At 41.7% G+C, this 26,140-nt stretch overlaps 1 protein-coding gene and 1 non-coding gene across 3 annotated transcripts in view; both read right to left on the bottom strand.

Annotated features, from left to right (window-relative positions):
- Nucleotides 1-8,022, bottom strand: part of Atp11b (ATPase phospholipid transporting 11B (putative)) — a 93,325-nt gene extending 85,303 nt beyond the window's left edge. The window contains exon 1 of one of the 2 annotated variants that reach the window (XM_055625877.1): nucleotides 7,711-8,022. In XM_055625877.1, coding sequence (XP_055481852.1) covers nucleotides 7,711-7,737 — 27 coding nt within the window. In that variant the 5' untranslated portion in view covers nucleotides 7,738-8,022. The remainder of the gene's footprint in view (nucleotides 1-7,710) is intronic. The other variant, XM_055625876.1, reaches the window with a different exon arrangement.
- Nucleotides 8,023-25,044: 17,022 nt separating this feature from the next.
- LOC129690552 (U6 spliceosomal RNA) lies at nucleotides 25,045-25,151 on the bottom strand. Its single transcript, XR_008722309.1, has one exon. It is a non-coding gene; the product is annotated as a U6 spliceosomal RNA (small nuclear RNA).
- Nucleotides 25,152-26,140: the final 989 nt, after the last annotated feature.

Raw genomic sequence — 26,140 nt, 5'->3', positions numbered from 1 at the left:
CGTGAAGTCCAGGAACACTGTTCTGCTGCAGGCATCTACTACCTCTGGCCTTCACAGTCTTTCTCTTCTCCTTTCTGCAATGAGCTTTCAGAGGAGGAGGTGTGACATAGATGTCCTGTTTAGACAGTCTTTCACACACTGACCAGTTTTTTTCCTCTGGACCCCACTGACAAACAACTAAAACTAACCCAACGGCTTGTGCTGCCACATATTCATGGCTGTGGGGTCATCCGGCTGAGCATGCTTGACCAACTAAGCCCACACTTTTAAGCAAAACTGAGTCCCCCATCAGAAGACATCAACTGCTTCTAGCCCGGGGGAAGGGGCCCGTGAACCCTTCCCCTTTCTGTCCTGGAATGTCGAGTGGCTTGCTCTTGTGCTGGTCCTGTGCAGGCAACCACAGCTGCTGTGGGGAGTGAATGCAGTGGTCCTATCCCATCCAGAAGATACTTTTTCACTCCAGTCCTCACACACCTCTGGTTGTCACAATCGTTACAATCCCTATTCTCTGACAGTTCCTGAGCTTTGACTGGAGGGAGTGATGTAGATGCCCCATTTGTGGCTGGGCTTGCATGGCCAACTTAATCTAGCTGTCTGGGATTGGGGGAGGAGTCCTGTTACTGTTGCTTTTGAGGTGTGTGTGTGTGTGTGTGTATGTGTAGGAGGGGTAAGATCATTACAACAAAGATTTTTAAAATAAAAACTAGAATGAAAGCAACAAAATGACAAGAGCACTAGTATAGCAAACAGACTGAGAGATTCAACATTATGCTTATCAGTAACTCTAGAATGAGGGAATTAAAGGTCAAGAAGCAGTATTTAAAGAAAAGGTGGTTGGAAATGTGCCTAGATATAGTAAAAGAAATCTTCAGATTGAAAGAAAAATGCAGAGGAAGAAAAACAGTATGAAAAATGATACTATACACTAAAAATACAAAGCATCAAAGATGCTTAAAACTAATATAAAAAGGAGCATTAAGAAAGCAATAACAGGGGCTGGAGAGATGGCTCACTGGTTAAGAGCTCTCTGACCCCTCTTCGAGAAGACCCAGGTCAATTTCCAGCATCCACATGGTAGCTCACAACTGTCTGTGACTCCAAGATCTGACACCCTCACACAGACACACATGCAGGCAAAACACCAATGCAGTAAATAAAAAAATTAAAAATTAAAAGAAGTAATGACATTAAGAGCATACTTTACACCAATAATAAATGTAAAGTAGCAACAGAATGTTTTGTATTTTCAATAAACCAATATCTAAGTTAAAATAAGTTAGTAATTACAAAATAACATGTAAGGTATAAAAAACTAAGAGTTTATCACCTATAGATATTTGCTTTAAAAACAAAAAACAAAACAACTCCAAACAAACAAACCAAAACCTAAAGGGCTGGAGAGATGGATCGGTCTTTTAGAGGACTGGTTGCTCTTGTAGAGGACCTGGGTTCACTTCTCAGTAAGCACATGGCAGCTCACACCTGCCTGTACCTACAGCTCCAGATGATTTTACACCCCCCACAAACATACATGCAGACAAAACACCAATACACATAAAACAAATGTATTTTAGAAACCCTAAAGAATAATGAAAGTAAACTCATAGGAAGAGGAGGATAAATTGCTAGGTCAGGAAAGGAGCTCATTAGTAGAATATGTACTTCAGCAAGACCCTGAATTAACGCCAGCCTCATCCCCAAAATGACTACTCTTATAAGGCAAGATGAGTATTCAAAATGCAAACAAGCAAACAACAGAAAAAAATGGGGTCAAAAAGAAAACAAAGAATTACTACCCACATTACAGGAGAAAGTATTGGTAAATCACATTATCTAATAAGAGTCTTACATGCACACTATGTAAAAAATTCTTAAGACTCTGCGATAAAACAAACATGCCAATTAGAAAGGTCAAGAAGATTAGAGTGGCTATTTCTCCAAAAACAAACAATAGAAATATAAAGATGTCTAAAATCCTTTACCATCATGGAAATATGTATCAGAATCATATTTCAACCTGCTTGGATAACTATAATAAAAAAAGGTTAGAAAAAAGGTATGAAGGCACTAACATGCTTCTATTTTGCTGGTGGGAATGGAAAATCTAACTATGAAATGGCATAGGAAGTTTGGAAACAGATTCATATTACCTATACAATTAAGGCTATACTAAGTTTACTCTTTAGGTTTATGTCTAACGAAAATAAAACCCCACACAAAATTTTATATTACTGTATGATATAGAAGACAAGTATACTCAAATAACTATAGACACAGCTAGAAAAAATAAACAGTCTATAGATATAAATCTTTGTTTTTATTTTGCGAGTTGCCATATGGGAGGATGTCAGCATGCTATGTGTGCATGTGGAGGTCAGAGCACAACTTCTGAGAACTGGTTCTCTCTTTCTACCATGAAGGTACCAGGGACATAACTCAGGCTGTGAGGCTCAGCAGCAGAGGCCTACCTGTTCTGCTAAGCCATCTTGCAGGCCCAGCTGTTAAGTCTTTAAAGGGAAGACTATAAATATAAGAAACTCGGAAGCTGACTGGGAAGACAGCTTAGTGGGTATAAATGCTAGCCATTCAAACCTAACCACCCATGTGTCATCCTGGGAACCCACATAAAAAAGGCAAATGCAGTGGTGCTCATCTTTAAAGCCAGTGTATTTAAAGCTAGTCTGGAACATGAAATGCCAATGCTATTGATTACCATCCAGAACACTAGAGTAAAACCCTACTGCTGAAAATGCCACACCCTGAGTCACAGGACATAGAGACATGCAGCTGGCACTCGACGGTAACTTCAGCTCTGCTGTGGAGTTGAGAGCGCTGCACACTACCAGAAGGGTACTCAGCAGTCTCCCCAGCTATAACACTGAGGACTGCAGTCACAACCTGCCTGGCGAGATATGCCAACCGCTGCAATGGTAGCGCGAATGTTACGGGATTAACGACTATTAGCTTTAAGGCCTGCTCCACGAGGTGTGTGACACCGTTAACAACGCCACAAATCTCTAGCTATATAGATCTTGGGCCCTAGGGAAAAACCTACAACTAACCTGATAAATGGACATGCCAATGCCCAATGACTGTTAATGACTTATTGCTATATCTATAGATCACTGTACTGTCCAACCCTCATCAGAGAAGCTTCTTCTTGCGGTAGACGGAAACTAGCACAGAGACCCACAACTGGTCAACATGTGGAGAAGAGGAGACTTCAGAGTGTTCAGTCCTGGTTGGATGTCAATGTAAAACATTTCCCCTCAAGGCTCAGGGATCTAAGTAGAAGAGGTTGGAAAGATTTTAAGAGACAGAGGTGGTGGATGACTTCAAAGCAACTAACTTTTCCAGGTGTAACAGGGAAGATACACATACAGATTCACAGCAGTTGTGACAATATACACAAGACTGCAAGGTCAAGCTGGAGAGCCACTGGCATTCAATTGCTGACAGGGGAAGGAAATAAGTTTGCTTTTGATGGTGTTATGCCTGGCATACTGACCTCACTCTGGAAAAGGCCTTACACCCAGGCCCTGAAGCAAGGTCCTTGAGTGTTCCTGGGAACACCTAGACACCTCCAACACTTCACCTTGACCAAAAGATAAACTTCCTATTTAACAATACACTTCCATAATCCCAACACTCAGGAGAAAGAACAGGAAGCTCATGAATTAAGACCAGCCTGTGATACATTTAAAAAAAAAAATCCTTTCTCAAATAAATGAGTAAATAAAATATATAGAGAGATATCCAGACCTAATGTGCTCCATAGAAATCAAAGCTTATTTTTAATGTCATATAAAATCAAATTTAATTTAATATAAATTTTAAATAAATTAATATAAAGTAAAAATAAAACTCAAGACACAGATAGAAGCCACATACATTATTTTAAAATTTCTAATATCCACATTTTAAAAATAAACAATTAAAATTTATCATTATATTTATTTATTGTTGGGGAGTGGGCATGTGTCACCATACAAATGTAAAAGTCAGAGGATAGCTTTTAGTAGATCCCAGAGATCAAACTGCGCACATTTATTGGTATTTGGTGCCAAGTTCCTTTTCTTGCTAAGCCATAGTATTATTGCAGAAAAATATAATTGAGATGTCACATTTTTCTTGTTTTAAAAATCGGTTATGTGTCATATTTAAGAAAATTTCAACTTGAGCCAGTCACATTTCAAGTATATTAGATAGAACTGTGGTGCAGGATAAAGCTTTTTTAATTTTATGAGTTAAAGAACACCTGGCAGTTAGGTACAGTACAGGGCAAATGAAGAAAAACAGAAGGAAGCTTAATCGTGTTTACAGGTTAAAGGGAAAGAGAAAGGACAAACTCCTGATAGTTGATGGGGAGTGTGAAGAATATGGTGAACAGTGTCGAAACCACAAGTGAACTAACTGGTTAACAAAAGGAGGGCTTCTCCTTCTGAGACAGCAGAAAGGCGGGAAGGACTGGTAATGCACTTGATAATAAAATGAAGGGAATTCTAGCCAAGACGGTGCCAATTTTCTCAGTGAATCAGAGGGCAGTCTTCAGCTTCCTTTCACAATCAGCAGTACAAATCTAAAGAGACATTTATGGACACTGCAGTGTACCCCTGGTTCATGAGCCTCCTTCCTCCAGATGCTGGAATTATAGGCCATGCCACCAGCTAAAGAAACACCTGCCTGCTAGGTTGTGCTTGGATGTAGTTATAGTTGTTTTCTACATTCTTCTGGGCTGGTCATTCTTAAAATCTTCACTATACTGCTAAACACAGAAATAGCATTCATTATTTCCTTATCTATTCAGGAAACATACTCAAGACTAACTCTATGCCCAACATAGGGCGCTGCCTGAGAATAGCCATGAGTCATAACCTTCATATGAAACAGGATTTACCAAATACCTAGTCATAGTAAGTTCTATGAAAACATGGTATTATGTGGTTCTGTAAAGAGACCTTATACATCATCGAAATATATTTGTTAACAAGGACTTTTGCTGAGGGCTGGAGATGGCTCTGTGGTTAAGAGCACTGACTGCCCTTCCAAAGGACCCAGGTTCAAATCCCAGAAGCCACATGGCAGCTCACAACTGTCTATAACTCCAAGATCAGACACCCTCACACAGATATACATGTAAATAAAACATTAATGCATATAAAATAAAAACACAAAGAATTTTTCTTAAAAAGTAGGAGTCCACACTATACAAATAAAAATGCGATTGAAAATATTATTTTCTGAACATGAATTTTAATGGCTGCATTTGGTCAACAGCTACCACTAACATGCAAAGCTGTGGGCTTGTCTGCCAGAACTGGCAAGTCAATAATAATAATTAATAATAATGATAATAATACAGCAGGCACCTAATGGTCCTATGCTGTTATAATTGAGATGTTGTTAATGATGTAATATAATAATTAAGACAGCATGTTACTGAAAAGGGGTACATTATGAATACAAATACACCTGAAAGACATAATAACTTCTAGCATAAAATAATTTGAACATTGTGAGTGAGAGAGAAACAAAAAAAAGAAAAGCATTTTTTACATGTTTTCACTATTCTCATAAGAGGAAAATATCAGTTTTTGTCATAATTTCTCATCATGTCAGACAGTAAAATTACTTATTAGAGATAAGAAATCAATCAATTTTTTTAAATTGCAAATAAGACATAGAACATAAAATTGTATGTATAATAAAATGACAGCAAAGTAAGTGAGCTATCTGGAAACAAATGAGATTGCCACCAAGCCTGAGGCCCTGAGTTTGACCCACAGGGTAGGAAAGAACTTATTCCCACAGGTTGTCATCCCTTATACACACTCACTCACACACACACACAAATTAAAAACAAGCCGGGTGCATACTCAGGGAGACAGAAGTAGATGGATCTCTGTGAGTTCAAAGCTAGCCTGGTCTACAAAGTTGAGTCCAGGACAGCCAAGGCTACACAGGGAAACCCTGTCTTGAATAAAACAAAACTAAAACCACCACCCCCAACAAAATTGATTTTTTTATTTGTTTGTTTGTTTGTTTGTTTGTTTTGGTGAAACTATTAGTTGAAAGCCAGGATTCATATAAAGTATTCTGTGACTCCCAAACAGTCTGTCCTTGTGTTTTATCTGTTTTCCTATTTTTTTCCCCTTTTATGAATTTTACAATTAACCTAATGCTGATGACTCAACCCAGTGGGCACATATTAGAATAATCTAAGTTAGACTGTTTGAGCTCAATTCTTGGCACAGTAACCAGAATGGTTGTTTATTACTGAGATAGTACAATATACTTTCAATACTCTGTACTTACTGTCCTTCAGCGATACAAAGTCCTGCTTTGGCACAGGTCTTAAAGACTTGATTATCTTAAAAGTAAAACCAACACCAGGCCTATGTTACAAGGGCAACTTGTTAAACTTGTTCATCAGTCCTGTAAGATAGCTGATTTATAACACAGCTTCTGGTTCTCCCCTTTCAACTGTGAACATTTAAAACCATTTCCCCAACATTAGCAGATTTCTATCTGGAAGATAGGACTGATCATAAGGTAGGATTTTATTCAAGCTAAAAAAAAAAAAAAAGTATCTCACACTAAGACACCGTCTTAACATACTGAGAAAACCTTAAAAGAAAAAACTTTAAAATGATCTTCCTGCCACACAAACCATCATCAGATAAATGGTGTCAAATCTTCACACCAAGTCTGGGAAATGAAAAGCAGATCAGATCTGTAATAATTAACTTCCTTACTGTACTGGCTTAACACAAGGAAGCCAAAGCAGACTAAAAGTGTGGATTAAATGACATCATTAGCTTGGATTCTCAATAAAGCTGGAATACTTCAATTTGCAACAGTTAGCTAAAAATAAAAACCCACCATTTGTATGAGGGAGTGGCAGACAGTTTTAGGTTTATTTATAAGATTTCTTTATTTATGAATGATGACCACTGTAAAATAAACAGGAGGCTGACTGAAATACATGCTTTTTAGTTTTTACCTGAAAAGCTGTTCCACCGCAGGGAAAAAGAAGCACGAATATTTTGGTCTCAGAACAGCAAGTTTCTGCTTCGCTAAGATTTATCACTGCCTTGGAACCTCGTAAGCAAAAACACTGCAATTGATGCAATTTCTAAATTAAACAGTATAAAGGCTGGCGTTCCTAGAGCTGAGGTGATGGCTGTCCTAACTCACTGTCGCCTTGGCTTTGTATATTCTGGGCTGCAGGCGCCAAGAGGTACGAGAGATTTTCGTATGGGGAAGCATTTCCGAGAGAGGTGACGCTTTTTAGACACTTAAGTCACCCCACGGTTTTCTTCTTTCTTTCTCCAGAAAACCCAGTAATGTGCAAAAGTTAACCAGTGGTCCCAACCCCGAGCGTTCCACCCGCCTGGAGGAGGGGTGACAGGTCCGCAGAGAAGTTGCCCCGGTGTGCGGTGAGGACCTTCCGGCGCTTCTTCCTCCCAGGCCGAGGGCGGGCTTCCGCCAGGAGGCTGACGAGGGCCAGACCCCCTCCGGGGCCCGCACCAGCCGAGAGCCGGGAGCCCGGCGCCGCCGCCGCCTCGGTCGCCGCGGGGGCCGCGCCGCTCGCCGCCCGCAGCGTCCGCAAGCAGCGGCCCCGCAGCCCCGCGCGGAGCCGAGCCCGGGCCGAGGGAGAGCCGCGCGCCCCCGCCGCGGCCTAGCCCGCGCCGCCCAGCCCGCACTCACCAGCTGCTGCCGGACCCAGCGCCACATGCCCCCGCCGTCGCCGACGCCGTCGCGGCCCGCCGGACGCGGGGCCGAGCGGCAGCAGGTGGAGGAGGACCCCGACTCTGACCGGAGCAGGCGAGCCCGTCGGGCTGAAGTTCCGCTCGCTGCCGCCGCTGCACTACCCGAGTCGGGTCCTCATCCTGCCACCCCGGCCCCCGAGCTCCTACAGGCGCGGCCTGCCTGCCAACCGCGCCCGGTGCAGCCGAGCTTCCCGCTGCGCCGCGGCCACCTTCATCTCTGACCGTTGTCACCAGAAGCACCGCCGCCCCCACAGCGCCGCCCCGCCCGCCATGGCCCCGCCCCCAAGCCCTGCGCCCCACCCTCGCTTGCCATGGTCCCGCCCCCAAGCCCTGCGCCCCGCCCGCCATGGCCCCGCCCCCAAGCCCTGCGCCCCACCCTCACCTGCTCTGGGCCCTCCCCCTTCGCTGCTTCTCCCAGGCCCACTCTTCCCTATTTCCGGAAAGATTTGTTTGCCCCCGCCCGGTGCGTGACGAAGCGTGAGCACAGCCCGGCCCCGCCTGTCTGAGGGCCTCCTCCGAGTCCACGTCCGCTGGTGGCCAAGGCTGCAGCACTTCCTCGCGGGGGAGTCGAGCGGGCGCTTCTCCCGCTCTGCCCTGTTGCAGATCTGTGTCGCCACACCAACACGCATCCGCACCGGAGAATGTATGTGACAAGAAGGTCGGTCCCAGAGGCCCCCATATTGTTATCATTAAATTATCAAAAGACTTTCATTTGGGGGGTATGAATAAGATCAAAATAAATTGTATAAAATTCTCAAAGAATTGGCGAGAATATTAATTTTTTAAAAATTGTCAAAGGCATTTAATTGCTTCACACCTAAGTCGGCGAGTGACCAAAGTGGGCTAATATTAGGGAAGGTTTTAGAGTTCTCTGCGAGAGTAGAGCCTCCCCCTCAGTTTCTGAGGGGATTGCGGAGATCCTATCTGCAGAACTAAACTGGAAAGGTTAAGGGGGAAAGTTTTCTTATGGAAAGCTAATTGCCAAGTATACGATGAAAACTTTCCTGGAAGTAGCTCGACCTCGCTAACCAGGGTGTGGAGAACTGCTAAGAAGGCACATCCAAGGCTGGAGCGACGGCTCGCTGTTAAGAGCACTGAGGAGCCCAGGTTTAACTCCCAGCTCCCACGGGGCAGCTCACGACAGTCTGTAACTCCTGCTCCAAGGGATCTGACACTGTCACACAGACATACATGTAGACAAAACACCAATGTATATAAAATATAATTTTTAAGAAAAGGACCATACAAAAAACTGGAACAATTTTATACTGTCCCAAAGCAGCTACCTATACATCTTCTATTAATATGTCCACAAGATGATTAGATAAATCATCTAAATAGATAAACCTTTGGTTTCAGTAAACATTCCTTATTATATAATCCAGCATTGCAATTAGAGACTTTCAGATGTCTATGGCTTATAAAACCAGCAGTGGATTTTTTTTGTAAGTTACCTAGCTTTGGAACATAGCTGTCTAAAGAGAAAAAGGAATCATATTTTGAACCTTACATTATGACACCAGCATGAAGTTACAGGTGTGTCTATTAAAGGGGAGGAAATGTTACTTCCATTCCTAAGAGAGTTTCCCAGAACCTACTGCATTGAGCGCTACCTGAATACTCTAATTTATCCATCAGTTCTTTGAAGTACATGTTATTCCAGTTGATGGAGGAATGGAAGTGCGAGTTAAAGAATTTGGCAAAGCTGTGGTTCATTTTATGGATCATGAGGCAGTAGGACAAGTGTTCTTAAGCTATATTTCCAAACAAGCTCATTTCCCATAGTCCATTTCCAAGTGATTTCATTGCAAAGTAGGCCTAGAAATTTTTATTTATATGTCATAAAAATTTGTCAAACTAACGCGTGAAACAGCAATCTCGAGGATGCTTTATGTATCGTTATTGAGCTGGGTTCCAAATTTCTAAAGGTGGAAGCAGGCATGGGGTGGGGAATAAGTGAATTTTTAAGGACCAGATTCTAGGTGCTGTGAGTCAGTGAGGTAGAAAGCAATTCAAGTATGCGAAGACTATACTGAAAGCTCAAACTGTCAGGAACAAAAAAATAGCAATATAGTAGTATTTTGCTCCAAACATTTTCAACCAGGAACATAAGCTTGGAGAGTATTTTTTATGCTATAGTTGTAGTTCTTTAGTGATGGCAAAATCCTCTGTCAGTGATTTTTTTAATTGTCTATTGGAGGGGGAGCACATGCCGTGTGGGTGTGTGGAGGTCAGAGGGAAACTCTGAGGGGTAAGCTCTCTCCTTCCACCATGTGAGGCCCAGGGAATGAGTTCAGGTTACCAGGTTATGTGCCATATTTGCTGAGCCATCTTGCTAACCCTTACGGGTATTTCTGTTGTTACTTTTTAACAGAATAGAAAACATTAGACTATATTGAACAGTATAACTGATGTCCACTGTTTTGTGAAATCTTGGGTTCAGTTGTATGTATATATACATATGCCTTCACACAAAACATCAATTCCACCCTGTTGCTTGTGATTTGGAAGACTTGAGGAATGCAGATGGGAAAACATGTGACTTAAAAAGGCAGGTACCAGTTATAAAAAGAAAATGTTAGGGGTTAGTAGCAATTCATTTATTCCACAATTATTTCTTCAGTGTTTCAGCATCAAATGATTGTGTGGAGATAGCCTAAAACAAGGAAAGCTCACAAAGCCCACTTTAGTCATGGCTTCCTCTGCTCTGGTGGCAGCTTTTTTTTTTTTTTTTTAGATTTATTTATTTATTACTTATACAGAATTCTGCCTGCATGTGTGCCTATGCACCAGATCTCACCATAGATGGTTATGCGCTGCCATGTGGTTGGCTGGGAATTGAATTCAGGACTTTTGGAAGAACAGCCAGTGTTCTTAACCTCTGAGCCATCAAGCCATCGCTCCAGCCTTGGGTCCAGCTTATAATCTAGTTGGAAAGAGAAGCCACAGAGGGAAGTCAGTCACATAACAATTAAATCCTAAGGTATTACACTGATGATAGTCAGTAATTTCAGAAATTTGATGTGAGCAATCACAATTGGGAAAGGTGTCAGGGGGGAAAGCTATTGCAAATCATTTATTTTATTTATTCCGATTCTAGGCATAACACTTTACCGCTGGCCACATCTGAATTTAAAGCGAGCTTGAAATGAAAGGATAAAGAAGGGTTAGTTAGACGTTGCATGCAGATGAACTGCAGGAGCAAAGGCTAGAGTATATAAGACAGTATGTAACTAATTCAGGGTGAGAAGATGTGGGGCTGGAGGAGTAGAGCGAAGCCCCCGTATGCAGAGGTTTTGACTGATTACAAGTGTTCATTTATCTTTTTGGAAAGTGGATGTTGCTAACATCCCTTCCCAGGAGAGCAATGTCTAGCCCTTCTCCTAAAGAACCTAGTAACCAAGGCATGATTACCTCAAAGTTCACCCTGGGTAACCAGTGACCTTACAGGGCTTTCTTACAGAGCACAAATGAGAGCTTACCTACAGGGGTTGCCACCACCAGACACACCTGAAAAGCCTTTCCCCAGCAAAGACAAAAGCCTCCCAGAAAGCCACCTACAGGGAGCGCCCTCTTTAGTCTGCCCCGTCTATGTACTTTAGCTTCTCGCAGAGTCCAACCGCAATTGAGGTGGAGTTGTTATACAAGTAGAAGGGAGCAGCTGGATACTCAGGATAAGACCTTTTAGTCTCTTCAACCCTTCCCCTGAGGTGTAAAGGTCAACAAGGTAGGCAAAATTGTCCATTTTAAGATGGTAGTTGCTTGGTGCAACTGAAGTTTGGGGTTCTTTAAAAACTCACTGGTGTTATGTAAATATGTTTGTGGGATATTAGTCTGGGCTTTAGTTTGCCCGCAGCTGATAACTGCCTCCTGTGGGGTGTGGTCTGTGCCAGCTGCTAACGGCCTTGTGCAGCAAGGAGGGAGGTGTGGTCTAGGACTCCCAGGGATATAAATAGGAGTGTCTGAAGAGAGAAAGTATGGCATGTGACATGTGGCAGTTTGGAGACACCAGAGACGGACAGTGTGGCTGCTTGGAGACAGATGGAGAGAGACATTTCAATGCAGCGGCTTGGAGGAGACTGCTTGCTGCATTTGCTGTTGACAGAGAGTTGGTATATCCCCAAAAGAACCCATGGACACTAAACAGCCCAGAGAAGTGAAGGGGCCTGAGTCCCTGCTCTTCTCTAACCTTCTCTCTACTACCTAGGTTTGGGGGCTTAGAAGGAAGAGGCTTTAAAGAACCCCAAAGAAAGGAGAGTTTTTAAATGAAGGCAAAAGCTTGGCTATGAAAAAGTTCACTCAAAACAGTGAAGAGGGCTGGAGAGATGGCTCAGAGGTTAAGAGCACTGACTGTTCTTCCAAAAGTCCTGAGTTCAATTCCCAGCAACCACATGGTGGCTCATAACCATCTATATTGAGACCTGGCCTGCAGGCACACATGCAGGCAGGACACTGTATACATAATAAATAAATAAATCTTAAAAAAAAAATGGCAAAGAATCCCTGGAGTTTTCTAAAGAAGAAAACAGCAGGATTTTTCTCTAGGGTGTTGATCCACAAATATTTTGTGTGGTAGGGGAAGGTAGGCACATATGTACTGGTAGAATAAAGCATTGAGTAGAAACGTAGAAAGTGTTAGACTGGCAAAGAGCCAGAAGTAAAGCATGTCACAGGCTGCTCTGCAGGGATACCCTAGAAACCTGAAACTTGAGCCATTGCAACGAGGGGGCAGCCACTCCAAGTCAGTGATTATCAGCATCACTTAACGGCCACCAACTTTAATGATAAATATGGTTCTTCCGTATCTGTGGTAGCAGAATTATGGGCTAGTTATGCTTCTGAGATGTGTGCATTCTCAGGAAAACTTGCCAAATATCTCCCGATTTGGTATAATAGTCAATCTTAGGTATAACAAAGGCATTTTCTTGTACAGAATATCACAGCTCATTCATTTTGGTACTCAGGTGTCTAAAGAGTACTCAGTAAATGTTCAGTGAGCCAGTGAGACCATTGGACTGAATAATCAAGGAAAGAAATATCTAGGTTCATTAATATCAAAGCAATATAGAGTAAAGCATAGTGAAAGACTTAAGTAAATCCTAAGTTATGGGAAACCAGTGGTTTTCATCCTTTAGATCAGGGGTTCTCTACCTTCCTAAAGCTATGACCTTTTCATACTCACATTGGTGACCCCAATCATAAAGTTATTTTCGTCGCTACTTCATAAGTGCAATTTTGATACTGTTATGAATCGTAATGTAAACATCTGTGTTTCCTGATGATCTTAGGTGACCCCTGTGAAAGGATGGTTTAGGCCCTCCTGAGAGGTCAGCACCCACAGGTTGAGAGCTGCTTCTTTAGGTTAAAGGCAGTTTCTATCGTGTGCCTCCCCGATTCCTGCAGGATCAGTCTCCATGAAGAGCACTGAACCTACCCAGTGTGTTGCCTTAGTTATTTTTGTAGCAAAAGAACCTTTAATGTGCTAGGAAAATCTTTTTTAAATCTCAGTTTTGAAAACAGCAACTTACTCTTTTCCTCAAAATCACCAATCTGGGTTTGACAAGATGGCACCGAGGATGAAGGTGCTTGTGGCCAAACCTAATGACCTGACTTCAGGCCTGAGAACCCACATAATAGGAAAAGTGAACTGACTGCTGCAAACTGTCCTCTGATCTCCATGAATGCACTGGGGCATGCAGGTACACAACATAAGTAAATCTTTTAAATCACAAATAAGATAGATTACAAAATAATAGTCTAAAAAATCCTTCTGAATATTAATTATTCCAAGAGTTATAGATCAGACTTTACACAAAGAAAAAAGAAACGAGGCAAGCTTTTCTAGACCTGCATAGGGTTAGACATACGACCTTCTGAAGGCCTGCTTCAGGACAGCTGTGTACTAGATAATTGTATCTTTCCTTGTGCTTGTAGCAGTTAAAATAGTTTCAGGAACTCCCTGAAACTGACCAAACTCACTAGGCCCCTCCCTCCCAGAAGTAAGCAAGAAGGACTGCTGAGAGTTTCTCTCAGACAAGCTGAACTGCAAAACACCCGGAGACTAGACAAGCTATCCCAAAGAAGCAGAATCAAGCCCAGCTGCCTGAAAAAGGTTTAGGCCAAATGATTCACCTGGAAAGGACATTCTCCAACCTGCTGAGCTGCCCGAAGTCTGTGCAGTGTGGCCCAGTTTTCCAGCTTGTGAACTGTCACCTATGCTGGGGTCAGCTTTGATGATGCAATTGTCTTTGAGTCATTTCTGCTCCTGTAAGTAATCCCTCACCCATACTCTTGTAAGTAACTCCAATAAAACTCATTGGTTTAATCAAGTTGGATTTTGGTGATGTTCATACTTTGGTCCGTAGTGACCTTCCTATCTGGGGTGAGTAGATGTGTGTGTTACATCTCCCCAGAAAAAGTCTTGTCACACAGCACCCTGAAAAGTCCTCAGATAGATAGCTATGTGATTTGAACGTGGTTTCAACTTTTTGAACTGTTGGTACAAACACCTAACTGAAATTCAAAACCACTGTGAGAATTAGAATTCATAAAAATGATCTCTTGAAAAGCAAGAAAGTAGAAAAACATAAATTTGCACCTTATTTCTTCCTGACCTTAAGTTTTCCTTTCATAAGTTGACACTACTTTTGGATGCACTGTTCATGGTATTCTATGACTTATTAAAACAAACAAACAAACAAACATCCCTCTCCAAAACCAGAATGAGAACCACCCTCATGGCCTTCCTTTATGTACGCTTGCTTAAAGAAGGAACTATGACAACAGTATTAGTAGACTTACATTAAGTTGCAGTAATACTGAAATTTCTAAAACTGTTATTGTTAAGGCTGCCTCCAACATTTAACCAACTTGAGCACAGCACAGTTGAGCAAACTAAACAGCATTCCAGAGACATTACTTTTGTAATGTTTTGTTTTACAGTCACCACAAGGCACTTTCATTGTTTCAAGTTACATAGTTTGAAGTTTTGGGTTCTTTTGTTTGTTTGTTTCTGATTAAAATGACTACATTAGGTAGGAGGTTCCTAGTAGTTGCTGCATATATTTTTCTGGGCTAAAATTGTTTTCCGAGGAAAAAAATATTGAGTAAGTCCACAAATATTTTCAGTTTTCTTAACTTTTAGAAAATTTTACTCTACCTGTCTTTTGTCTACTAGTGCAAACAAGTGTGCTCTCAGTTGCTCTACTGGGCCAAGCTTAAACACTCAGCTGAAAGATGGGGTGCTGATGGAGGACTTCCTACACATTGTGACCTTTTTTTAAGATCTAGATTTTACTGTCAGGCTTTAGAGCTCTACCAAAATGCACTCTTTGCTACTCTCGTGGCTCTTCCTTTTATTGTCATGGATCTGCAGTGCACATTCTTAGGTACAGGGATTGTAAGAGAAGCGGTCTGAGGGTCCCATAACTGTGTGTCCATTGGTGGGGGAGGGAGGGAGATAGTTACTACTCTCTCATCAACTCTGTTCTCATACCAGGCACTTGAAGAAATTCAGTAAAGACACAAATAACTACAGCACTCCTTGAGCAACTCCTATGTTTTGCAATCTTGTGGGTATTTTGAATTTGTTAAGTCAGTGTGCTTCCTGGCATTGTTGTTTTAGTGGCTTGTAATTACATCTACCACTCAGCAACCATGGTGCGCATTTGTAAGTTTTTAACCTCAATTTATTATTTTTGTCTACTCTTGGTTTCCCTTTGACTGATTATTTCTTTTCTTCATGTTCTATTGTACTATTCAGGTTTTGTAAGTAACCTTCAATCTTTCTGAATAGACAGAATGGAGGAGACTATATAACAGTATTTATGACTACAAATCGTAAAGATTGGTCTTGAGATTAGAGAGAGCCCAATTACTAAGTCTAAAGATCATACAATTTCTTTTACTTCTGCCATGATTACAAGTAGGCTTTTCCTTCTTTTCAGTGACTCTGAATGTTAATTTATAATAGGTGTGGTGGTGTGTGCCTGTAAACCCAGGACTCAGGGAGGCAGAGGCAGAGGCTGTCAAATTTCAGTGAGTTTGAGGTCAGCCTGGTCTACAAAGTGAGTCCAGTACAGCCTTACACAGAGAAACCCTGTCTTGAAAAATCAAAAAGGCATACAAACAAAAAACCCAAGAATAATGTTATGAGAAGACAGTTGACTAGAAAAAAAAATGATGAGTGGAAACTGTAGTAAGGAAAGGAAGGCCATGAAGGGAGAAGATATGAGGAAGAAGGAAAAGTGAGTCAAAGATTACAGCCCCATGCTTTTGGGAAGAATGGAATTTTGGGAATTATGAAATACTAGTTCATACTTCTATCTGGGAAACAGAAAGAGAAACTACTTGCTCAAGGGCTTAGGCGGGGTACCTGGCTTTGACAACAGTTTATCAGTGAGGGGCGTGTGTGTGTGTGTGTGTGTGTGTGTGTGTGTGTGTGTGCGCATGTAGGTGTGTGTGTCTCTGTGGTGTGTGTGTTTCTCTGTGTTTGTATATGTGTGTATGTTTGTGACTGTGTGTGTGTATATGTGTATGTGTTGGCATCTTCTGAATAAAAGTGTGATGCCTGGATCCTCCGTGATCCTGGAAGAGAAGTTGATTACTTACTGCTCAGAGAGGATGAAAAGAGGGTGTGGACTGAGGCCTGCTGGGATGGTTTGAGATTAAGGGAGATTTCAAGGCTAGAACAAGAAAAATGGAACCAAGAGGGGAAGCCATTACTTCTCAAAGAGTCAGAGAGAAATATTTCCATAGGGAACGCTGATACAGAGCAGTGGACAAGGGTCCACAGCAGGAGAAACTCTTGGGTATGCACAGCACTTGCCTGAAATCAGCCTGGCAAACTCAGTGTGTGCTTGTGCGGCTGCCTGCCGGCTTGCCTGGCTATACCCTGGCACGGCTCTCACTTCAGGAAAAGATCTTCCTCAAACCGGATGAGATCGCCTTTAGAATTGTCTCCTGACAGAGCAGGGAGAGATAGCTGGCCCCGTGGGTCTCCACTTTCCACTCCAGCACCTTCAGTTATTTCTTGCGCTGCATGTATCCTCTGGAAAATCTGTTCTGTTATCCCCAACCTTCTTACTCAGCTTTTCAGTTACCCCTTCAGAGAAGGTCAGGATTCTTTACTGTGCTGGATTAAAGCATTCATAAGCTCTGAGGACTTAAAAGATTCTGTACTTAAAAGCTGACCCTGCCCAACCTAATATGGAAGTACTGTTTATTTATGTTTATATGAAATAATATGGAAGTACTGTTTATTTCTTGAAAGAATACACAGAGTGCATTTTATTCAGAGCAGCTCCCTTCGAGATTCTCCTCCAATTCAAATGCTCTCACCATCTTTCTCATGTAAGCTGCCTTCAGTTTTTCTTTCTTAGTCTCCTTTTCGGAACCTTTCTTTCAGGATGCCCCAGGCAAGTACTGAGATTTCCAACTATGTCATTACTGTCACCCATTAAGCATCTGCACAGTTCTCTGTACATACCCTTGGACTTTGCATGCTGGTAATCGTGTTCTTGTGTGCTGTGATCTCGGTGTTTTGAATTCCTCCACGGAATGATTCTATGGAGCAGGGATTGTGTGGCATTCTCAGTGGCTCAAATGCTTGGCTGCTTAATGAGCTGCTTTATGCAAAGCAAACAGCCTTTAAGCAACCAGTGGAGAAGTCAAGAAAACTTCTAGGATGGTAAACTGCATGCTCTTATAGAGGCTAAAAGAAGATGATTGACTGCAAGAGACCAAATGAAACAAGAGGCATCTTCCTGTAAAATACTCATTTAATCAAAGGCTTCACAAATTTCTTTGTTCTTAAAATTGTTCCTACATATTTCTTTACCTCTTGCATGTGTGTTTGTGTGTGTGTGTGTGCGCACATGGGCACACATGCATGCTCACACATGGAGGTCAGAGGACAACCAGAGGGAGTCAGCTATCTCTCCATTTGGACATAGGATCCAGGTATTGAATTGAGATCCTTATGGTTGACAGTAAGTACTTTTACCAGCTGAATCATCTCACCAGCCCTCCAAACCTCTGACTGTTACACCTGTGGTGAGATCAACTGGCTTCTCCTTAGATATTTTATACATTAGTATAGAATATTGTCAATACCCCTCATTCTGATCTCCTTTCTGCCCCTATTTTCCCACACCTTCCAATACCATCTCCATGTCTTTGTTCTGTTTTGAGGCCCAGTGAGTTTAGCTAGGAACACTGGGTTTTAAGCTATCCACTGGAGCCTAGTGGGTTCATCGGTGGGTACACAACTGAACAAAATGGCTGCCTCACCCCCAGAATCCACCACTGGCCAGTAGCTCAGCAGTGAGGTGAAGGATAGGGCCGGATTATGCTTGACTTATGCAGTCTTCTGTAGGCCCTTTGCAGACAGTCACAGCTGCTGTCGAAGAAATTATGACTACATTAGACATATGTCCCAGAAGACATCTGTTCTAGTTTTCTTTCCATTGCTGTGATAAAACTCTGACCAAAAACAACCTGGGAAGAAAGAATTTATTTGCCATACATGTCTTGATCACAGCTGATTATTCAGAGAAGTCAGGGCAGGAACTCAAACAGTAGCAGAGGCAGAAACCATGAATGGTACCAAGAGTGGGCTGGGCCTTCCCACATCAATCAACAACAGAGAAAACACCACACATATATATGCCTATTGGCAATCTGATGGAGGCTTTTTTTTTTTTTTTCAGTGACATTCTTTCCTCTGAGGTGACTGTGGTTTGTGTCAGGTTGACAAAAATTCACAATAGCATTTCACAGCCTTTCTCCATATATCCTTCAGCTCCACATTTTTTTTTCTCTCTCTTTTTCTGCACTGATCCTTGAGACTTAGAGGGGATGATGTAAATGTGCTCCAGGATTGAGTACTCAACCAACCATTATTTCCAGCACTTTAAACGGCTATGTGTCTCTGCATTCATCATTGTTCATTGCAAAGAGAAGGTTCTCCAACTGAGTCTAGGAGGAGTATTGCTTATGTGTGTAAACATCAATACTTAGAAAAGGAAACAGAAGGACTTTAAGAGACAGCAGGGATGGAAGACTCCAAGGGAGTGCCTTTCAGACATAACAGTTCTGATATGCTTATGAACTCACAGAGACTGTTAGTGTGTTCAGGGCATGCACAGGTACCAGCCAGATGAGGTCCCAGTGCTGAGAGGGAAACTGATCCCCCATCTCTAAGAAGAAGCTGTCTTCAATTGACAACCACTTGAGAAGGAAAAAAGAAAATCAGTTTTCTCCAACGGAGAAACTGGGTATATAAACCACACTTACAAGTAGGCCCCAAGCCCAGCAGTAGACAGCCAGCACAAAAACTGAGTGGTGTTTTTAGAGATGATTTGACTCACAGTGCTTTGTTTGGTCTCTTTATATCTTACAGGTCCTTTGCTTATATATTATGGTTTCTGACTGGTGTTTTATGAGTTGTGTGTGTGATTGTGTGCATGTGTGTGTGTTTTTCTTGCACTTTTTCTTATGTTTGCTTGTTTGTTTTATCCTGATTTGGTTGTCATTTTGATTTGCCTATTTGTTTTCTAAAAAGAAAGAAGGTGTGAAGCTGGAAGTATGGGGAGGTAGGATGGGGAAGAGATGAGGAAGAGGAAACCATGATCAGAAAATATTGTATGGAAAAATTATTTTTAATAAAAAAACAAACATATTAAAATGTAAAATATAAAAATGTTAATTTTATATTATTACTGCTATTTCATTAGCATAGTTATTACTGAATTGGGCACTACGGTGCCATTTAAGAGAAAAGCTCATTATGTATTAGGAAAACAACTGATTAAATTTCCTAGAAGTTGGGGCTGGAGAGATGGCTCAGTGGTTAAGAGCACTTGCTGATGACCCAGGTTCAAATTCCAGCACCCATTGCTGGTAGCTCAGCTCACAACTGTCTGTAGCTCTTGCTCCATGAATCCAATATCTTCTTCTGGCTTCAATGGGCACAAATAAAACATTTACATGAACAATGCTTAACATTTTTAAATTTCTTAGAACTCAAATCCAAAGGAGAGTTAAAGCATATTCTTTAAAAATCCCCATCACCTGGCTGAGCTGGGCTATGCTCCTGTTAATCGGGAACACTGCTTAGTTAGCACATTGCTCTGGATGGATGAGCAGAAACTGCTGGCAGGTTCTTTGTTCTTTGTTTAGCCACATGCTAATCACCTGGCCTGAAGCTAAGTGAGGAAGCAGGATAGCCTTGGATTCAGAGCGGTGTGCCTGTCTCAACCGCCCCAGTGCTGGGCTCACGGGCAGTGCCACCATGCCCAGCATGGTTTCTTAAAAAGTTTCCCTAGTCAAGCAATTCATAGTGCCTTTCCTTTGTTCATATTTTAATTAACAGAGAAATAAAGTTTCAGTGGCTTGAAGGCCTCGTTTACTAGCTTCATGCACATCCAGTCAATAAAACCCAAACACTGGGAAACTTCAAGAAGCTGTAAATTTGTGGTGATTTGAGTGAGAAATGTCCTCCGGAGGATTGGTCTTGGCCTACTTCCAGTTCTCTCTGCTTCATGCTTGCAGTTGAGGATATGACCTCTCAGCTTCTTGCTCCTGCCCTCGTGCCTGCCCACTGCCGTGTCTCCACCCCAGGATGGATTCTGACCTTTCTAGAACCATTAGCGAGAATAAACTTGTTGTGGAGTTAATTATATTTAATATTGATTCACATTATTAGTAATGCGGTAGATACTCTTTACCCAGCGTTTTCCCCAAAAACCATGCATTGAGACTATGATTCATTCAGAAGCCTAAGCACAGAGCTGAAATCTAACCTACTACCCCATTACTAATCTATCTTCCTCCCATCCAAAGTCCCCAATTTGTTCTCTTCTCTGGAACTGATCCTTTCTCATCGTGCCTCCAGCACCCCCTCCTCGTGCTCCGATTCCCCCCTACTCCTACTTTCTCCTCCCCTGAATTATTTTATTAGCAATAATCATGGCTGATTAGTAATACAGTGGCAGTTATTCCTTAACCCTTTATTTTATAAATAAAGCACACAGAAACTTGTAAGATTTATGATAAACCTGAACGCACTGGAGCTGAGCAGATTCCAACCCTCTTCCTATCCTGTCTGCGTCCCATCCAACATCCCCATAAATACTTGTACATGTTCTATTTGGGCCGCTTCTCCTCCATCAGGTCAGCCCTCAGCTGCTCTTGGCCATGTGCTCCTGGTTAAGCAATAGCAACCTGTTCCTTTCCTCCTCCTTTTCCTCTCTCCTGCTGTGACCCCACAGGCTGGCAACACTTCGCTCTGCCTATTTCTCTTCTGCCCTGCCCAGGCTGTTGGCAACTTTATTAGCCAATCAGGGATAATTAAGGAGGCAAGATTCACATGATGCCAATTTGCTCATAGGACAGTAAGGATCTTGCGGGACAAGTAATTTTCATATGAATATGTTGTAGTTCCAGATGAACCCCAACCCTTTCTTCCTTTAGTTGCTTTTGGTCCTGATGTTTTATGACAACAACAGAAAACTATTTTTTCAATTTAAATTATATTTTATAATTTATACACTTCACATCTCCATTGTAACCCCCCCCCCCATCTCCTTTCCTCTTCTTCCCTATTTCCCTCCCCTATTTCTCAGAGAAGGGAGCCCTCCTCCCCTACCATCTGACCCCAGCCTACCAACTCTCATTAGGACTGCATCTTCTTCCTCTGTGACCTGGCAATGCTCCCCCCCCCACCATCACCTGGGGGAAGTGATCAAAGAGCAGACAACAGAGTTCATGTCAGAGACGGCCCCTGCTCCCCTTACTAGGAAACCCACATGGAGACTGAGCTGCCTATTGGTTACATCTGATCAGGCAGTCTAGATCCTCTTCATTCATGGTCCTCAGCTGGTACATCAGTCTCTGAAGACCCCCCAGAAAACTAATTAATACACAGATCTTCAATAATTAAATTTTGAGGAGAGATTTATACTTTTGAAAAACAACTTCAAGAGATTTAACAGCTCCTTGTTTCATTATCCCAGAGAGTATTTTCTGTTTCATGGAACTTGTCCGATTCCTGAACTCTTCAGGACAATATGAATTACTTCTCACATTTCTTTCTTCAAAACACACATAATACATAGCCACACCTGTGTGTCTATTTCTGCTATTAAAATGTATCTCCATTGGCTGGAGAAATGGCTCAGAAGTTAAGAGCCCTGGTTGCTCTTCTAGTGGTCCTGAATTCAATTCCCTGCAACCACATGGTGGCTCATAATCACCTATAATGAGAGCTGGTGTCCTCTTCTGGCCTGTAGACATACATGTAGGCAGAAGACTGTATACATAATAAATAAATAAATTTTTAAAAAATGTACCCCCATTGTGCTGGCATTTTTATTATAAAAGGAAAGCTGTAAAATTATCTTCCTGTGTGCCCAACACTGATCTGACCACTGAGCAGATATTTAATCCTCATTATTTTATAAAGAGGTACTGTTACTCCTAAAATACAAATGAGCAGTGAGAGCATACACTTCTGATAATTTGCTCAATGTCACAGAAATACTAGCCTCCCACAGCAGAGCTTAGTATCCAGATCTCTGAAAAAAGAGTCTATGGCAGGCACATACACAAAACTGATAGTATTCAACTTCATCATTTCCTTCAGACATCACAAAGTAATAGATAACAAACAGCCTATACAGACATTGCCACGTGGATGTTATCACTATTAATTTTGTGTTTATTTGTCAAACAAGATTGCTTCAGTCAAACAAGTGTTGCTTCAGTCGTGTTTTGGGGTAAGATCGGCATTTTAATTGGTAGAATAAAGTAGTTTGTACCCTATGATACGGATAGCCCTATCCAATTAGTGGGAGGCTTGAATAGAAGAGAAAGGCCTTGCTATAGAAGAGGAAGTTCTACAGCAGACTGTCTTTGGCCTTTAGCGTTCTCAGCATTCTCCCCAGGTTCTTCATGTTGTAGACTTGTACTTATCAGTTTCAACAATCCTATAAGCCAGTTCCTTACAACAAGTTTCTCTGGTTAAATGATAGATAGATGGATACGTAGTAGATGAGAAGTAGATATACAGATGATAGATAATGGTTGATAGATAATAAATGACAAATGAGAGATAAGAATTGGTAGGTGATAAGAGAGATGAAGCATGCATTCCATTAGTTGTTTCCTGAAGAACCCTGACTGTTATGGATTGATTTTAAGATACAGATTTCAAGTAGAAAGAAGGACTATTCAAAATACCACTGAACTTTACAACACTGACAGACATTTTGCATGAATGTGGTCTTTTTTTTCCCCCATGAATCATATTCCTAAAATAACATGCTTCTAAAAATCATGGACAGATGATTCGACCTGCTATATTTTTGTCTTGTAGAAAAGATCAAAAGAGACATGCTTTAACATTGCCATAACCAACTTCTTTCTGTGTCGATCTGTTAGACATGTAGACTGCTTTTATGTTCATTTATAGGAGAAAACCAACTACTTTATTTATTAGAAACACATTGCAAGGCTCTCTGCTAGAAACTCCACCTAGACCCGGACTCTAAGAGCCTTTGATGGGAGCCAGACAAGTTAAAACCATTGCCTGATATGTTCAAGGCACACCCCAAGTTTAAAAGGCACAAAGCATTGGTGTCTACACCTACAGAAGAATAAGGAAGAGGAGGACTCCCCGGAAGGTAGATGCATATTGGATCAGCACCAAAGGAACCTCTTATCCCTCTTTTTGTCTATTCTGCTGCTTACTATTCTCTATTTGGTTTCAGGATTATCAACGATTTTACCTTGATGCCCACAAGAAACTCACATGCTCCTAGGCAATTTCCTGTTTCCCTTCCCTCTCCTTTGTAGAGTCCTGGAAAGGCTGTCAAGTGACAGCATGAATAGCCCAAATGCAGTTACACCCTTTACTCTTGTGAGCTCCAGATTACTAATGTGTCTTTAATTCCAGTAGCAAACTTGCAGACAGAATAATTCATTTCTCCATTGGATTTCCACACACAAATGCAATCTGGGGGTATGAAATTGTGTAATATAACAAGCTCCTACTGTCCTCTTCACTGGATTAGTTTTCCTTGTGAGCCATCCCTGGGAAGTCACAGTTAAAACTTGTTCTTCGGTGACACTAACAAAATTATTTGACAATATACAGCCCCTTTATGTCTATTTGCTCAATCAAAATCAAATTTAATGATGTCGGTGTATGTAAGAATTTAGAGCTCTCGAACTGGACTCCAAGGTAAATTCTCATTTTTATAAAAGGCTTTCTGTCCCTCCACTCACCCCCCCCCCCAACACATGATGACTTTCTGGATGACAGTACTAGGAAAGCAGCCACTTTGAAGCAAGTTCGCTCTGTGACTAACTGACCAGGGCTGTACTTACAAAAGTATGATGTGGTGTCTTGCTATTTGGAAGGTACAACAGCTTGATTCTTTGGGATTGTTCACACACAACAAAGTTCAGACTGTTTTATTTGGGGGTCAGTAGCCAAAGGGGATCTCATTTGAAGGGGCAGACTGTATAGCTCCTAGTTGTGGCCATTTTATTGACTACATTGTAAACAGATATATTTTGAAGGGAAACCATATATCAGACCCTGGAAAGAAAGCCCACCAGGAGACAGTGAGGCCCAGAAGCCTCTAAGATTCTGAGCTAGATTCCAATCTCACAGAGACTCTCACAGAAGTGTGACCAGGCAGCAAGGGCAGGCTTCTTCAATGATGCTCAATAGAATAGTGTCTCCTCCGCACTTACCCGGGCACCTGGGTTGTCTTTTCATCATAGGGTGTTTAGAGGCACAGATGTTCCTCACTCCCAGAGTGAGCTCTAGCAGGTAAGCTCTAGCAGGGAAAGCTCCAGCCAATTATGACATAATTCATGTCTGATAATCAAGAATCAGAAACCAAAAAAGGAGGTACAGTGAATGAACCTTTATGAGAGAAACTGTTCATGTTCTATAATACCGCGTAATGATTCCACTCGTTTCTTGTCCAGAACTTACTCACATGGCCACAGCCATCCTCAGGAAAGGATGAGGAATACTGTCCAGATAAAGATAGAAGTCCACGGGTTGGAGAGATGAAATCTCAAAGTCGTTTTGATTTGCATTTTCCTGAGGATGTCGAATATATCTTTAAGTGTGTCTCAGACTTTTGTGTTTCCTCTTTTGAGACTACTCTGTTTAGATCTGTACCCAGTTTTTAATTTGGGCTATTTATTTCCTTGATGTCCAGTTTTGTTTTGTTTTTTTTGTTCTTCTTTTAGAAAAAATATGGAACATTTCATGAATTTGCATGTCTTTCTTGAAGAGGCCATCCTAATCTCCTCTGTATTGTTCCAATTTTAGTATATATGTGCTGACGAATCGAGCACTAATTTTTTAAAAATACAAGTTATTCTAAGAAAGAGGGGATCTCATTCAGCTAAAACTGCCTATCAGAATCCCTGTATTTCCTGTAAGAACATTGCCTTGGAAACCCTGTTAGATGCTACATGCAGTGGTGCCCGCCTGTAATCCAGCGCTCTGGGAGGCAAAGGCAGGCAAATCTCTGAGTTCGAGGCCAGCCTGTTCTACAGTTAGTTCCAGGACAGCCAAGGCTACAAAGAAAAACCCTGTCCCAGAAAAAGCAAACAAACAAACAAAAATCTGCTAGATGTGAATCTGTTTGTCATCCCAGCAGGGGAGATGGAAGGTCATACTCTGTGAGAAACAAAGTCAGAGCAAGGGGAATTCCCAGGAGTGAAAGCCAGGCAGTTTCAGAGCCTTGCCTTTCTGAACACAGGCGTCATTCTCCACTTCCTCATTGGCTGAGTCATCCTGAGGGCCTATCTTATCTCTCTGCCTGCTTACATTTATCTTTTTCTCAAAAACAAAACAACCAGTGAGGGGGTTGTCTCTACCTTTTATTCTGCATTGTTAGTTTCAAAGCTTACCAGATGCTTGCCTTCCTGGTAAGATTCCACAGACTTCTTGTCACCAAGTCTGTAGGTCTGTCTGTATTCCCCATCCACAGTGTCTACACTGAGTACCAGCTTTGGAATTTCCTGTAGAAACTAGAACACTGGGTTCTCAATTTCATCTTGCATTGCCTGGAAATAAAACTTATTTCTCAGAGTTATTTTCTAGCTAAATAAAGTTTTAAAAATGAGGATATAGCCAAGTGGAGGTGACACATGCATCCAGCACTCAGGAGGCAGACAGTTTGAGACCAGCCTGGTCTGCAGAGCTAGTTCCAAGACATCAAAAGCTACACAGAGAAATCCTGTCTTTAAAAAAAAAAAAAAAAAAAAAAAAAAAAAGGTTGTATCTGTTGTATTTGTGTGTATACTTCTAGGAATATGGTAGATTTTCTTTAAAAATG

The sequence above is a fragment of the Psammomys obesus genome, unplaced genomic scaffold, assembly GCF_907164565.1.
Source record: "Psammomys obesus unplaced genomic scaffold, mPsaObe1.curated_primary_1811, whole genome shotgun sequence".
Classification (NCBI taxonomy): domain Eukaryota; kingdom Metazoa; phylum Chordata; class Mammalia; order Rodentia; family Muridae; genus Psammomys; species Psammomys obesus.
Note: the sequence above shows the minus strand (reverse complement) of the source record. Positions and strands in the feature narration are given on the sequence as shown.